This window comes from Oryctolagus cuniculus, chromosome 5, assembly GCF_964237555.1.
Source record: "Oryctolagus cuniculus chromosome 5, mOryCun1.1, whole genome shotgun sequence".
Lineage (NCBI taxonomy): Eukaryota > Metazoa > Chordata > Mammalia > Lagomorpha > Leporidae > Oryctolagus > Oryctolagus cuniculus.
In genome coordinates this window covers 99,337,466-99,350,864 of record NC_091436.1, presented here as the reverse complement: position 1 = coordinate 99,350,864, position 13,399 = coordinate 99,337,466, and the positions used below count along the sequence as shown (strand labels likewise).

At 41.9% G+C, this 13,399-nt stretch overlaps 1 protein-coding gene across 3 annotated transcripts in view; it reads left to right on the top strand.

The window, feature by feature from the left end:
* The window catches only part of KCNQ5 (potassium voltage-gated channel subfamily Q member 5), a 634,869-nt gene extending 623,208 nt beyond the window's left edge, over window positions 1–11,661 (top strand). For all 3 annotated transcript variants that reach the window (XM_051854552.2, XM_051854551.2, XM_051854550.2), the window contains 3 exons: window positions 4,017–4,148; window positions 6,473–6,599; window positions 7,435–11,661. In XM_051854552.2, the coding sequence (XP_051710512.2) occupies window positions 4,017–4,148; window positions 6,473–6,599; window positions 7,435–8,394 (1,219 nt within the window). In that variant the 3' untranslated portion in view covers window positions 8,395–11,661. The remainder of the gene's footprint in view (window positions 1–4,016; window positions 4,149–6,472; window positions 6,600–7,434) is intronic.
* Window positions 11,662–13,399: the final 1,738 nt, after the last annotated feature.

Here is a 13,399-nt window from a genome sequence, read left to right as displayed (position 1 = left end):
GGGACACAGAAACATTGGGCTCACCTACAGGGCTCCAAGCTCTGAAAACACGAGGCTCTCAACTCCTATCCGAGGTCATGGCTGCAGTGACTGTTACCTTGCCACCACCATAGAGAGAAAGGAAGGAGGCCCAGTCATCACTGTCCTCATGAGGGGGACTTTTTCTTCTCTGCCAGTCCCCTCCCAGGGGAGCCAGTGCTCCCCAGAGCCTAGCACAGCACCCAGCACAACATCCTAGGTGCTCAGTTAATATTTATTGAAAACCCGAATGAATCAGTCACCTTGTCACTCCCTTTCCCTTCCTGCATGCAACTTCAGATCTCGCCCAGGAAAGGAAAGGCCGGGGGCACTGGGGTTCTGATCACAGGCCTGACACCAAGGCACAGGGACATTCTCCCCATGGATTGACATGAGTGACTTAGAAGACACGTACAAACCTGCGTACACTGTGATCACCTCTTTGAATGGTGGCAGTGATTGTCCGGCACCCACTGCCCTCCACCACCCCTCACCCACCGCCACTTCAGTGACTCTCAACCTTGGCTGTACGTTAGCATCGTCTGAAAGGTTCTTCTAAATATCTCACCTGCACCATGGGCCAATTAAAACAGAAATTCTGAAGGTAGGACCCAGATATTGGCACTTTATAAAGCGCCCTGCGTGATTCCAATGAACAGCCGAGCTTGGGAAGCGTTGCTGTCTTTGCAGTCAATCAAAGTGCCTCTTCAGTTCACAGTCGGCTGAGCCCTCTCCACCCTGGACTTGGTTTGGCTGCTGGCCAAGCCTGGCCATCTGTTTGGTGGTGGCAGCAGTCACAGCCGCTTCTGTTTTCTCATCGTTCTTATCTCTGCATATTCATGTGCAGTGTTTTTGCCCTGATTTAGAGGAATGGAACAAGACTTTTGCAAGATTTTATAACTCATGGCAGCACAACAAATGCACCTACGTTTCCTTCGAAGTGCACGTGTTTGTGTGTGCTTATATATAGATATATTCTACCCAGAGTTTAACTTTGCTTTAGTTATTTCTTCCTGCACAGAAAACTGTATGCACACACTTCAGTTTCAAAAAGTTGCCTTTTTAGGTTAGTGATGAATCTTTTCCGCCCTCTAGTGGTACTGCTGGGGCATATCAAGTTCCATGCAATAGGTTTACCTTATTCGCCTTGTCTTTTAGCTACCAACTTTACATCTAAGGACACTAACTGAGGGGCCTTTTACTCTTTGCTGTTGCATTAGCCCCACTGCTGCAATTTACCTACCCTCATAAATAAAAGGAGCCAGTGAGTGTATGACTTGCACCTCAGCCTTTTGTTGGTCCCCTAAAGGAATGTCCAACAGTACCGGTGAGAATAGGCCTTAACTTACCAAAAATTCATTGAGCACTGTGCTACCTAATAAATATAAAAGCATACACTATTTAATGAAAAAAAGTATGGCCTAGTAGCATTATCATCTTCATCATTAAATTTATTTTGAAAATCCTGATTTTACTGTAGAATGATTTGCTCAAGCATTCCTTTCTACAATACTAACCTTCTTCTTCTGTGTTAACTATTTATAAGCGTGTAAGAGGTCACCACAGACTTCTGCATGGCCAGGCTGGTTAATGGGCTTCCATTTCTTCGTGGCTTTGTGGCTTTTCATCGTAGCTCTTCTTATCTAGCCTAGCCTAGTGGTCGTCAAGCTACAGTCAAGAGTCAAGAGTTGGTGGGAACATATCCACACTCATCTGTTTATTTACTGTCCTATGACTGCTTTCATGCTGAAATGGCAGAGCTGGACAGTGTCAGCAGAGCCCAACAGACCTACAATGCATAAAATATTTCCTACCTGGCCCTTACAGAAAAGCTTGCTGCCCTCACCTGGACTTTGATCCACTCTGAACCAGCTGAATCTGGACAGTCAAGACACAGAAATTTGCACAGGCACATGGGAGAACTAAGACACGAAATCAGATTTCCCAGGCCGGTGCCGTGGCTCATTTGGTTAATCTTCCGCCTGTGGCACCGGCATCCCATATGGGCGCCGGGTTCTAGTCCCGGTTGCTTCTCTTCCAGTCCAGCTCTCTGCTGTGGCCCAGGAGGGCAGTGGAGGATGGCCCAAGTGCTTGGGCCCGGCACCCACATGGGAGGCCAGGAGGAAGCACCTGGCTCCTGGCTTCAGATCGGCTCAGCACGCCGGCCGTGGCAGCCATTAGGAGAGTGAACTATCGGAAGGAAGACCTTTCTCTCTGACTGTCTCTCTCACTGTCTATAACTCTACCTGTCAAATAAAAAGAAATCAGATTTCCCTCTTCCACCTGCCAACCCAGGGCTCCCCTAAGCCCCAGCTCTCTCCACTCCACTTTGCCTTGCTTTAGTGTCTGAAGACAGCGGTCTTGGAGAGAAGAAAGCAGGAAGAATTGAAAGACCTTTCAAATTCATAGTCTGACGGCTACCTTTAGACATTTTCCTGTTTCTAGCACCCTCATACTTCTCCGGAGGTCTAAAATTACTGAACTCTCACCTTCATTTCTCCCCACCCCCACACCCTGCCACAAAACCATAAAATGGCATGTTCCCTCCTCCCCTTCTCACAGGCTAATTGAGTAGCTTTTTGTTCATGAATCAGCTGGGAAATATGTATTGTAAAGAAAACTTGGGCCAGCATTGTGGCACAGGGGGTTAAACCACTGCTCGCCACCCCAGCATCTCATACTGAAGCTGATTCATGTCCAGGCTACTCCCATTCCAATCCAGCTTCCTGCTAATGTACCTGAGAAAGTAGCAGGAGCTGGCCCATGAACTTAACCTGTGACACCCACATGGAAGACCCAGAGGGAGTTCCTGGCTCCTGGCTTTGGCCTAGATCAGATCTGGCTGTGGCTAGCATTTGGGGAATAAGCCAGTAGATGGAAGAGGTCTCTCTCTTGTATTCTCTCATTGTCTTCCCTATTTCCTTGAAGATCTGTGTCATAAAATTCTTCTGGCCAGTAAGTAGTAACCCTTTGAGGATTTTTAAAAATCTAATCTACTTTGCATATCGATCATCATACAGTTATACTGAAATAACATAAAAGATGACCACTTCCTTTTTAATGTTGATCAAAATCATAACTATGGATCAAAAGTACAAAACATGGTTTTAATTTAATTTAGTTAGCTTATAAGAATAAATTACATAAGTAAAAAAATTATTTAAGATCTGCATAAAATCTGACTGAAGGCCAGATTGCCATATTGTCTTTAGGATGCCTTCAAAATGTGCCTTCCATCAAAACATCTCCACAAGGAAGAGAAAAGCTAAGTGTAACTTTGAAATGAGTTCTCCTTATAAAAGAGGCACAAAGAGAGAGAGGTCTTCCATCTGCTGGTTCACTCCCCAGTTGGCCGCAATGGCTGGAGCTGCACCAATCCGAAGCCAGGAGCTTCTTCTGGGTCTCCCACGTGGGTGCAGGAGCCCAAGGACTTGGGCCATCTTCCACTGCTTTCCCAAGCCATAGCAGAGAGCTGAATCGGAAGTGGAGCAGCCGGAACTTGAACTGGTACCCATATGGGATGCTGGCACTGCAGGCGGCACCTTTATCCACTATGCCATAGCGCCAGCCCCTATTTTGGTCTTTTTTTGTTTGTTTGTTTGTTTTGTTTTGTTTTGTTTTTTTGACAGGCAGAGTGGACAATGAGAGAGACAGAGAGAAAGTTCTTCCTTTTGCCGTTGGGTCACCCTCCAATGGCTGCTGCAGCCGGCGCACCGTGCTGATCCGAAGGCAGGAGCCAGGTGCTTCTCCTGGTCTCCCATGGGGTGCAGGGCCCAAGCACTTGGGCCATCCTCCACTGCACTCCCGGGCCACAGCGGAGAGCTGGCCTGGAAGAGGGGCAACTGGGACAGAATCCGGCGCCCCGACCGGGACTAGAACCCGGTGTGCCAGCGCCACAAGGCGGAGGATTAGCCTAGTAAGCCGCAGCACCGGCCACATTTTGGTCATTTCTTTTCACAACATTATGAAGATTAATGTACAATATGTTGCTCCTACAGAATTATGAAATTTCATGTTGCAAAACGGAAGTTTAAGGAAACATTACGCCCATATGATGTAAAAGATGTCATTGAACAATATTCTGCTGGTCATCTGGACATGTTGTGTAGAATTAAAAGCCTTCAAACACGGTAAGCAATGAAAATGTTATTCATTGTAAAGGAATGAGCATAAAACCAACTTAGTAAGAAAACTTTTTAGTAAGAAAAATTTGTAATTCATCTTCAGTAGGTACCTGGACTTTTGACATACAGTTTATTTGCTTTAATCTAGATGTAAATCAAGCATTAAAAGAGTCCGTTTTCATTTTCTCATCTATAAAAATGGCCAGAATGTTAATGTTTGCGTATATGGTTAGCCTAAAGATTGGATAAGTTAATACACATAAGTTAATACACATTATTTGGAAAATATAGTAGGCCTGACACTGAGTTCTCAATAAATGTTAATGGTTGTTGCTGATGTTTGAATTATTGCTGTTGATGATGATGATCCTCCTGTTTTTCTTACTATCTAAATCCTAATCATCCTTTAGGAATAAACTAACCTTTCTTCTTCATTAAACTTTTCCCAAATATGCAGCCCATGAAGATAGATCTTCCTTTTCCCTGATCTCCTACAGCATTTAGAATCTACTACAGAACATAGGAGCACTCATAAGCTTGTAATGGGCCAGACTTGAGACTCTGCTCTTACGTTGTTTCTTGGTCCCAAGTGTATTCTCCTTGCTCTTGACTAAGACTGGGGCCTTCCCTTCATTGGTGTCATCTGTGATAATAGATAAGCACTATCCTTCTATTAAGTATCTTACTGAGTGATTAAAAGAAATGAGTTCAATATGTTAGTTCCAACCGCATGTGGCTGTTTGAGTCATCTCCAAGTCAAAGTATTTAGTCAACTGAGTATTATAAAGTCTTCCCTTACTATCAGGTCCATATTACCAGCATTTGTGATTGAATAGTTCTCAAATTGCAGGACTGAGTCTTTTTTTATTATTTATTTATTATTTTATTTGTATTTATTACAGATTTATTTATTTATTTGAAAGGCAGAGAAGAGAAAGAGGGAGATTTTCCATTCACACTGTTTCACTCCCTAGACATCCACAATGGTGAGGGTTAGGCCAGGCCGGAGCCAGGAGCCTGGAACTCTGTCCAGATCTCCCATGTGGGTAGCATGAACCCAAGAGCTGGGGCCATCCTTTGATACTTTCCTGGTTGCAATAACAGGGAATTGAATTGAAAGTGAAGTAGCCCAGAACTCAAACCAGCACTGAAAATGGGATGCAGGCATTATAGGCAGTGGCTTCACTTGCTGTGCCACAATGCTGACCCCCAAGGAGTGAGCCTTCTTTTTTTATATGTATTCCCACAGCACAGTTAGCCCAAATGAGGCAACAACTAGGCCCTTAGTTAAGCATCTGTTGATCGACTATAGAAAACAATTTGTTCACTCATTCAGCAGATAATTAACAAAATATTACCCAGTCCTGATAAAGCCTGTGGTTCAATAGATTAGATGCCATGGCAGAGAGTAGGCACTGCCTGTGTTTCTATACAAAGTAAGCTGGAAAGTTGAGTTAATACTTCTGATAATTCAATTGTAAAATGAAAGAAGAAAGTGATTCTCATTTAGGCTGATCAGGTCTCCCTGGAAATTGCTTTAATTCGTCCTGTGGTCATATTAGAATATCAGCATATGTAGCTCCTGTCTTCCAAGTCCTTTAATAGAACTATCAGTGGCTACCAAGATTTTTTTCAAAGTTGGACTGTTACAGAATCTACAGAACTAATGTTGAATTCCCAACGCATATATATTCTCCAACTGAAAAAAAGAAAGATCATAGTTTCTTTTCTGCTTATCTTCCATAAATCAGATATACTATAAATTATCTGTCCTATTAATGAAAAATAAGTGGTTGAATTCAGAAACTGACTGGTCAGAGGTGAAAACAAACAAATCACTTTGTTTATGACAGTCCTGTCTCCAGAAGATCACTCACCAGTGATTTCATCATGGACCAGAATAAGGACATGGCTTTCTGCTAACGCATACCTGGGAGGCAGCTGATGATGGCTGTAAGAGTTGGGTCCCTGCCACCCATATGGGAGACCTGGATTGGGTCCCAGTTCCTGGTTACAGCCTGACCCAGTCCTGGCTGTTGTGAGCATTTGGAGAGCAGCAGGTGCAGGGCTCTCTCTCCCTCTCCCTCTCTCTCTCTCCTTTTCTCCCTCTCTCCCTCTCTCTCGCTGTCTTGCTCTCACTCTCACTCTTGCTCTCTCTGCCTCTCAAATTAAAAAAAGAAGCAGCAGCAGCAGCACACCAACTGGAACAAGTTCATCCTTATTTATTCCTACATTAACTAAAAATAATTTTTTTCCAAGTACTTCAGTCTGGCCCAGGGAGATCTCCACCTTCAGTGCTTATAATCAGTGCTTATTTCTTTCTCTGATAGTGTCGATCAAATTCTTGGAAAAGGGCAAATCACATCAGATAAGAAGAGCCGAGAGAAAATAACAGCAGAACACGAGACCACAGATGACCTCAGTATGCTTGGCCGGGTGGTCAAGGTCGAAAAACAGGTAGATTTTTAAAATCAAAATTGTAGACAGTTGGATATATCTTAGTGATTCATATATTTTAAAAGGAATAAATCAAGAAAAAGTGAAAGAAATTAAATTTTCTGCATGTAGACAATATTCTGTGAAACACCTTTGGATTTTCATAAAAGGCAGAAACAATCTCATCTCATTAATTAATACTTAACTGGAAGCAATTATAGATTTTCAATAGTAAAAGAGCAAAATTCTATTTTTCATCTGTGTTTTGGTTATTTTTAGTTGTTTTCATTGTGTCTTCTTTTAGTGCACTCTTTTTTAAGTAAGAGCAAATCTGATAATAAATATGATGACATATTGAATGTTTGTTAACCCTTAGGCTGTATCTTCACATACAAATACAATTTTCCAGAACCAGAAATCAAATTGCTCCTCCAGTTTCATCATACATATTCCAAGTATTTATTTTCAAGCATTTTGTGCCTTTATTTTTAAAATAAAAACCACCTAGATAGATAGGTGAGGTCTTAATTTTTTTAAAGCTTAAATTCCTTACTAAAATGCCATGAAGTTCCAGGATGTCTTCATTGGGAGGAAGGCAATCTGATAGGGATGAAGAGTCTTGAAGTTGCACTTTTATTGCACTTGTGTGACTTCTAAGAACATCGACTGTCCATTTTAAAGAAGCAGAGGCAGGAGCCAAAGTGTCTCTCTCTTGAAGATTCTCTGGCTAGGTGTTGCATTCACCAATATTTACCCAACTGTATTGACACCCTCTGATTTCATTTTGGATTTCAGACATGAAGTCTGTTCTTAATAACAGGTTATCCTCATATGCGATCATTTTCCCCACCTTTAGGTCCAGTCCATTGAATCCAAGCTGGACTGCCTGCTGGACATCTACCAGCAGGTCCTCCGGAAAGGCTCCGCCTCGGCTCTCGCCTTGGCTTCCTTCCAGATCCCACCTTTTGAATGTGAACAGACGTCTGACTATCAGAGCCCTGTGGATAGCAAAGATCTGTCCAGTTCCGCACAAAACAGTGGCTGCTTGACCAGATCAGCCAGTGCCAACATCTCACGAGGCCTGCAGTTCATTCTGACGCCAAATGAGTTCAGTGCTCAGACTTTCTACGCGCTTAGCCCTACTATGCACAGTCAAGCAACACAGGTGCCAATGAGTCAAGGCGACGGCTCCACAGCAGCGGCCACCAACATTGCAAACCAAATAACCGTGGCACCCAAGCCAGCAGCCCCAACAACTTTACAAATCCCACCTCCTCTCCCAGCCATCAAGCATCTGCCCAGGCCAGAGACCTTGCACCCAAACCCCGCAGGCCTCCAGGAAGGCATTTCCGATGTCACCACCTGCCTTGTTGCCTCCAAGGAAAGTGTTCAGATTGCACAGTCGACTCTGACCAAGGACCGTTCTCTGAGGAAAAGCTTTGACATGGGAGGAGAAACTCTGTTGTCTGTCCACCCGACGGTGCCCAAGGACTTGGGCAAATCTTTATCTGTACAAAACCTGATCAGGTCGACGGAGGAACTGAACGTCCAGCTTTCAGGGAGTGAGTCAAGTGGCTCCAGAGGCAGCCAAGATTTTTACCCCAAATGGAGGGAATCCAAATTGTTTATAACTGATGAAGAGGTGGGTCCTGAGGAGACAGAGACAGACACTTTTGATTCCGCGCCGCAGCCTGCCAGGGAAGCTGCTTTTGCAGCAGACTCTCTAAGGACTGGAAGATCACGATCATCTCAGAGCATTTGTAAGGCAGGAGAAAGTACAGACGCCCTCAGCTTGCCTCATGTCAAACTGAAATAAGTTCTTTGTTTTCTTTCTAGGCATAGCAGTTCCTTTAGCCATACATATCATTGCATGAACTATTTTGAAAGCCCGTCAAAAAAGTTGAAATTGCAAGAATCAGGAGGAACATGAAAGGCAGTTTATAGGCCTGTTATCTTTTAATTGCATGAAAATGCATGTTTAGGGATGGCTGAAATTCCAAGGTGCATCAACATTAACTCACTCATTTAGTAATGTACCTTGAGTTTAAACTCCTGAGAAATCAAACGCTGCTATTGCTATGGGGCGTGTGGACATGTCAAGATTAGGTCAGTTAGAAGACTTGACATTGTGTTGCGAAATGATGAGAGTCAACATCTTCAAATTTCAGGCATTTCTGCTTTATGACTAAATAGAAAACACATTTTCAAATTAGGCCATCATGTATATTTAAACACAACGGCTAACAACAGCTGCTAACAAGGTCTCGAGTAAAGCAGAATTTGGGAATAATAGAAATGGCTGCTTATTTCAAGATATATTTGCCAACCCATTCCTATTCAGTCGTTTTATAATTCATGTAATTTGAATGTCAATTTGTGTGCTTTTGGTGACTTAGCGCTGTGGCAAGCAGTTTTGCACATCATTTTCATGTTGTTCTTTCCGACAAGAATGTTCTTCGATTAGAAGATGTGGGAGTAATGAAATTCAGGGCCAGTGGGGCAAACAGACTGACCTTATGGAAACATTCTCTGATGGCAGAATCAACTTCGTATGTGCTCAGCTTCCACATAAGCTTATGGAATATTGATTATTAGAAGAGCCAGTGCGATTGGGCTGGTCTCTCTACAATGGCACCAACCCCAAGCTTGCCGAAATTGCCCACATGAAGGCCAAGTGTGAAAAGCTATTCTCATTTAACTGACATAAAGGCAGGACAGGGGAATGGGACATTTGAGGGGGACTGAGATAGGAAGGGCACGAAAGGAATTCAGAAACAATACCAGGAAGTAGATGAAGTTAAAAGAAAATCACTTCCCACACAAAAGGCAATGAGAGGAAGAGAAGCAAACCAAAATGAAAGAGTCAGACTTTTTTAGAAAGTAAGTATTGCTAGGATATTCAACTACCTAAACTTTCCTTATATATAAACAGAGAATTTTTCAAGGTATTTATTTTTTAATATGCCCTGAATGTCTTTTGCTATTGTGTAGTACATTTTGCATATGAAAGGCTAAACCTAAACGTCCTTTACTTTTTATACTGTTGTGACTATTTTCTATTCCCCCCTCCCCAGAAATGTTGTCCCAATTCTGAAATTGCTAGTTCTGTTTCCTGGTATAAACATTTACAATTAGAAACCTAATAGCACAGGCAAATCAAAACATAATAATATATCATGGCTGCAGAAAGGTCAGGGAAGCAAAATGAAAAACGTATTTATTGGAAAGCACACAGTCTAGCTGTCTCAGACCATCAGAACCTAAGAGCCAAAGGAATGGCATTCAAAAGGCAAGGAGAGACGAGACTCAGCGTTTCAGTTGATTTCAATCCCAGCCACTGAAGAACTCAAGAAAGGAAGACCTTTAACCTTGGCAAACATCAGTGCTGCCCCCAGAAAAACTTCTCCAGCAGCCAAAGAGAATGCACAGGGATATCAGCTGGCAGGCAGGGGAAGGACTCCCTGAACTTCAGCAGGTCTTCACCAGCCTCCATCCCCAAGTAAATACATTCTACACTATCTAAGATGTGCTTCTCCACCCTTTTAAATCCTTGTCCCTTTGGATAAACACTGAAATGCTTCCTCCTCTCACCTCACTTGGATTCTAACACACTGCCCTGGAGTGTATCATTCAGAATCTTCTTGGCTGCTGAAGACCCACAGAGTACAGATTCTAGATTTTACACTCCAGTTCAAATAAGTCTGCCATGCTTTTACAGCAGTTGTTTTCATTGTCCAAGCATAGAATGTGAATAAATCGTGACATGCAATTTTTCATCCACCCATGTCTCCACTCAATCCAAGCAGTGATACACTTTCCCAAGGATGTTATACATGTAAACACACCAATACACACACACACCCCTCCACTACCCAAATACAGATACTTGCCATGAACTTGGCCAGCCATTTGCAAATATTAACCAAGGAAGAGGAAGGTGGCAGCAGCTTTCAGGTAGCACTGATTCTTGGACATGCTGTGTCCTGAGTCAGTCCCCACTGGCAGCAGGAATTCTGAATGTATTGGGGACCCCTACTTAGACCTCAAACAGTACAGTTCATGCAGCACTGCTGAAGACTGAAGATCCAGAAACAGACTGAAGGCAACGCAGAGGTCTTAATCCAAGCAAAATGTGACAAATCATGTTGTGAAAAACTTGGAAACATTGAAGCCATGACCATTTTGTGTCTATCTTGCTCTAGCACAAACCTTCTTGGAGATGAATGGTAATTGTATTGTGTGAAAACTGTAAGGTTCTGTCTGTTGTGTTACTCTATGAAAATGAGACAGGCCTCCCACTTACACTTCGCAAAGTCCCACTGGGCAATCCCAAATGGTGTCTTGAAGCACAATTTACTGACCACTGGGTAGCTCCATGCTTTCTCAGACAAGTTTGTTGCCTTCTTCAACATGTGGGGTTGACCAAGCTAATATTTAACTGCAAATTTCCTTGATAGGAGGTTAACTAAAAAATTTTGCTTTGTCCAATCTAAATGTTTGCATTTTGTTGAACTAAATTAATACCTGTAGATTCCAAGGTTTTTTTTTGTTTTTGTTTTTGTTTTTGAAGTAAGACATCTTCCTGAATTTTTAAGTCCTTAACTCTTGTTCTAAGGTGCCTTTCTCACCTCTGAGTGACAGGCTCAGTGATTCTGAAAGTTCCTAATTTGCAAGTAAAACAAGTCTGCGGAAGGAGGAAATCGGGCACAGAGTGAACACTTCTCACACCCATTTGCAAAGCAGAACATAAGGAATGGTGAAACCTGGCCAACCAAATTAGCAGATCACTTCATTTAATCAGACTGAGGAAATATAAATATTAACTTATCTCCCCAGAAGCTGATTTTTTTGCCTTAAATGACATGGTTGTGTTTTTGTAAGAGAAACTTAATTTAATATAATTGTGTGCATTTAAGTGAGCAGTTCTAAAAGTCATCTAGGAAATGCAATTGTCTGTTTCCTGAAAACAAATAAGTCAGGAATATCATATCCATTTCAAGCTACCATTAAAATCTAATTTCCTTTGCTCTCTTTTACTGGGATTATTGTTTTAAAGTAAAACATTAAAAAAGATGTCTGTAAACAGCTAGTGTGTCTATTTTTATCGGGCAACTAACTGGTTTGGTTCTGATCTGACTGATCCAAGTCAATGGATTGTGTACAGATTTTGGAATAAAATATAAAAATTACTTTTATGCAATATTGCCAGAGAAATGTTTGGCATTTGGGAAAGGGGGAGATTGGCATATGTTCTTGAGAGTATCATAAGAAAAAATAACCAAGTAGTAACCGTAACTCAGATATAAGGCATGTGAATTTTGTGTTAATCACAGGTTGAGTACTCCTTATATAAAATGCTTGGAACCAGAAGTATTTCAGCTATTTTAGGATTTAGGAATATTTGCATTATATTCACATATTCATAATGTGGGATGGGACCCAAACCTAAACACGAAATTCATTTATGTTTCATATATACTTTATACACATAATATGAAGTAAATTTTATAAGCATTTTTTAATAATTTTGTGTATGAAACAAAGTTTCGTGGTATGGAATTTTCTACCTGTATCAGGAATCAGGTCAGCACTCAAAAAGTTTTGAATTTTGGAACTTTCCAGATTTCATATTTTTACATTAGGGATGCTCAACCTGTATAGCACAAGTGTTTGCTAAATAAGCAGTAAGAAGGGCCAGCTCTGTGGCGCAGTAGGTTAATCCTCTACCTGCAGCGCTGGCATCCCATATGGGCACTGGTTCTACTCCCAGCTGCTCCTCTTCCGATCCAGCTCTCTTGCGGCCTGGGAAGGAAGTGGAGGATGGCCCAAATGCTTGGGCCTCTGCACCAAGTGGGAGATCCAGAGAGGGCTCCTGGCTCCTGGCTTCTGATCTGCCAGCTCCAGAAGTTGTGGCTATTTGGGGAGTGAACCAGTGGATGGAAGACCTTTCTCTCTGTCTCTCCCTCTCATTGTAACTCTACCTCTCAAATAAATAAAATTTTAAAAAATAATAATCAACAAGAAATAGAGGCCAGGAAGATACCCAAATGCTACAGCCTCTAGCTACTAAGAACCACCATTTTTAACACCTACTCAGTTCTGCTCCAAAAGGGACCTTTGCTCTTTTTTTCCTAAAAAGTCTGATCCCTTCTTTTTCACTAACAATGTTGTGCTAAATGCCCAGGAATCACTCCAGTGGAATTATTTTCAAAGAGGCTCAGAATGTTACTACTCTGGAATACAAAGCAACAAAACCCTAACAGGTGTTTTGGGCAGGGGGATGAATGAGGAATGTTACCCTGGAATGAGAAGGAAAGTTCCCATCATGGCTCTGAAGAGACCAAATAGGTATGTGCTTATTCTCTCAACTTCTAGATGGTTGAAAATAAAACTGTATATGAAATATGCTTCCTTGACCCAATTAAAAATGTAGAGCACTTCCAAACATTTTTTGAACTATTTTAGCAGTACCTCCCACACCCACCACTTTAAAGTAAAATAAATAACAATTAGTTCACTCTAACCATGATGAAAATAGTGGCAACTTTTATTGACCTGGTTTTAAATGCCTCAAGAATATGGTACAGATAGTTTCTTTGAAAAAATTTAGGTTTTCATTAACTGAGAAAGGACTTTTCCCTCTAACCTACATAATATTACTGAGATGTTATAATATTTCAAATATATTTATCAGATAATTATCAGACATATTATATGGATACTGTAGCCTTATGCACTGCCTTGGAAATCACAGCTCCACAAAACTGGAGGATGGCAGAATTTTCCTGTTCAGAGCCAAGGGTATACTGATGCGATGTCAT